The following is a 1,646-nucleotide window of genomic DNA, read 5'->3' as shown; positions in this document are numbered from 1 at the left end:
TCATATTTTAAACTTTTACACATTTTTATAAATTAAAACTTAAAAAACCAGATTTATAAAAATTCCATTTTACATAATTACACACAACTTTATTGGACATATCTATAGCGTGAAGCAACTCTAAACACTCTTCAAGTCCATCTAATAATACAATTAATACAATTTAAAACTATAAAAACCTATTAATCCACTTGTCACTAATTACAAAGATCTACCCATAATGACATGGCATTAATGTTTCACTTAGAACAACTAAATGTTATAAAAATCTACCCACAATAACATGGTTATGGTGGTGTTGTGTTGTTGGCAAATAGGAATCCAATAAACAAGGCATCTTACAATGGAGAGGAATCACTTCAAGAAGGAACATTCTTTTGGTATAAACAATTATGAGTTTTAAATAATTAAGTTATATTTATGTGTTTTTAAGAATGCTAATTTTTATATTTTACCAGATTTAAATGTTAAAATTTGCAATCCACGTAAACGTATTTCCATTGTGATTTGTTAGAGACGAGGAAAGCAGAGGCTAAAAGGATTCACGTCAAGTATCCGCACAAAATACCTGTAAGATCACAAAACAAATTCTTGACTAAATTATTTCATTGAATTTTTATTTTTCCAGACAAAAATAAAAAAAATACGATTAAAGATCATTTTATTACCTTGTTTTATCTTTGATTTTATGCAATAAAATTTTAAATCTAACTCGGCAAGCAAAAATGTGCAAGTTATCGTTCAAAAGTTGGAGAAGAGTAATGTACCAAACATTGACAATGTGAAGTAAGTACTCGTCCTACTACCACAATGAAATGACATGTGAGATTATTTAACTTATTTTACATAGTTATATAGTTAAAAATTATTATTAGAAACCTAATTTGATGATTACAATTGTGTTGAATCTCTTCCTTATGATTCAATTTTGCTAGATATGCATTTAATTATTTAAAAAAAAAACTTTGAATTAAAGTTATGGTATTGGATTTTCAGATATCTAATCCCAGCCGATCTTACTATTGGGCAATTGGTGTATGTGGTGCGAAAGAGAATAAATCTGAGTTCAAAGAAGGCAATCTTTATTTTTGTGAACAATGTGTTGCCATCCATTGGTAATTTCAAGCAAATTGATTTCTGCCGTCCTATTTTATGACACTATTTGGTTTTGGTTATATGTGTGTTGCTAATGATTGTTATGGCGAATATATTTGCATGCAGCCAGTGTAATGTCAACTGTGTATGAGGAGCACAAAGATGAAGATGGATTTCTTTATTTTGTGTATAGTGGTGAAAATGTGTTTGGCCACCGGAATGAGGCTTTTTCTGGAGCTTAAACAAAGCTATGATTTATCCAGAAGATAAATGATAGCATATCTGGTTTATTTTAGAATAAGTTTTTTAGAATTTTCATTTTTTGAAATAAAACTGGATGGTCCAGATTTAATAATCTGGCAAATTTTTTTCATTTTATAGTAGATGAAATCAAGGATTAACAATTTTTTTTTTTATAGTAGATGACATCAAGGACTACCAAACATTATTTCTGTTTTAGAACTTATGCAATGTGTTTGCTACCTCTACTTTGTGCTGGTTTTACACATTCTCAGAGTAACATAGATTAAATAACACATAAATGTTTTGAT

At 28.6% G+C, this 1,646-nt stretch overlaps 1 protein-coding gene across 1 annotated transcript; it reads left to right on the top strand.

Annotated features, from left to right (window-relative positions):
• The first annotated feature begins 343 nt into the window (after window positions 1–343).
• LOC149167583 (autophagy-related protein 8C-like) lies at window positions 344–1,337 on the top strand. The gene is made up of 5 exons (XM_089430528.1): window positions 344–380; window positions 515–557; window positions 721–786; window positions 997–1,115; window positions 1,222–1,337. Exons 1-5 carry the CDS (start codon window positions 344–346, stop codon window positions 1,335–1,337), a joined length of 381 nt encoding a protein of 126 aa, XP_089286654.1.
• The last annotated feature ends 309 nt before the right edge of the window (window positions 1,338–1,646 follow it).

Source organism: Pinus tabuliformis, chromosome 5_1 (assembly GCF_031772625.1).
Source record: "Pinus tabuliformis cultivar Carrire ecotype Pingquan chromosome 5_1, CPIR1, whole genome shotgun sequence".
Taxonomy (NCBI): Eukaryota; Viridiplantae; Streptophyta; class Pinopsida; order Pinales; family Pinaceae; genus Pinus; species Pinus tabuliformis.
Note: the sequence above shows the minus strand (reverse complement) of the source record. Positions and strands in the feature narration are given on the sequence as shown.

Excerpts from the sequence above, each read along its gene's own strand:
- LOC149167583 (XM_089430528.1), top strand. The coding sequence starts at position 344 with ATGGAGAGGAATCACTTCAAGAAGGAACATTCTTTTG. Across the intron at positions 381-514 it reads CAAGAAGGAACATTCTTTTG|AGACGAGGAAAGCAGAGGCT; the intron begins GTATAAACAATT and ends GTGATTTGTTAG. Across the intron at positions 787-996 it reads CCAAACATTGACAATGTGAA|ATATCTAATCCCAGCCGATC; the intron begins GTAAGTACTCGT and ends TTGGATTTTCAG.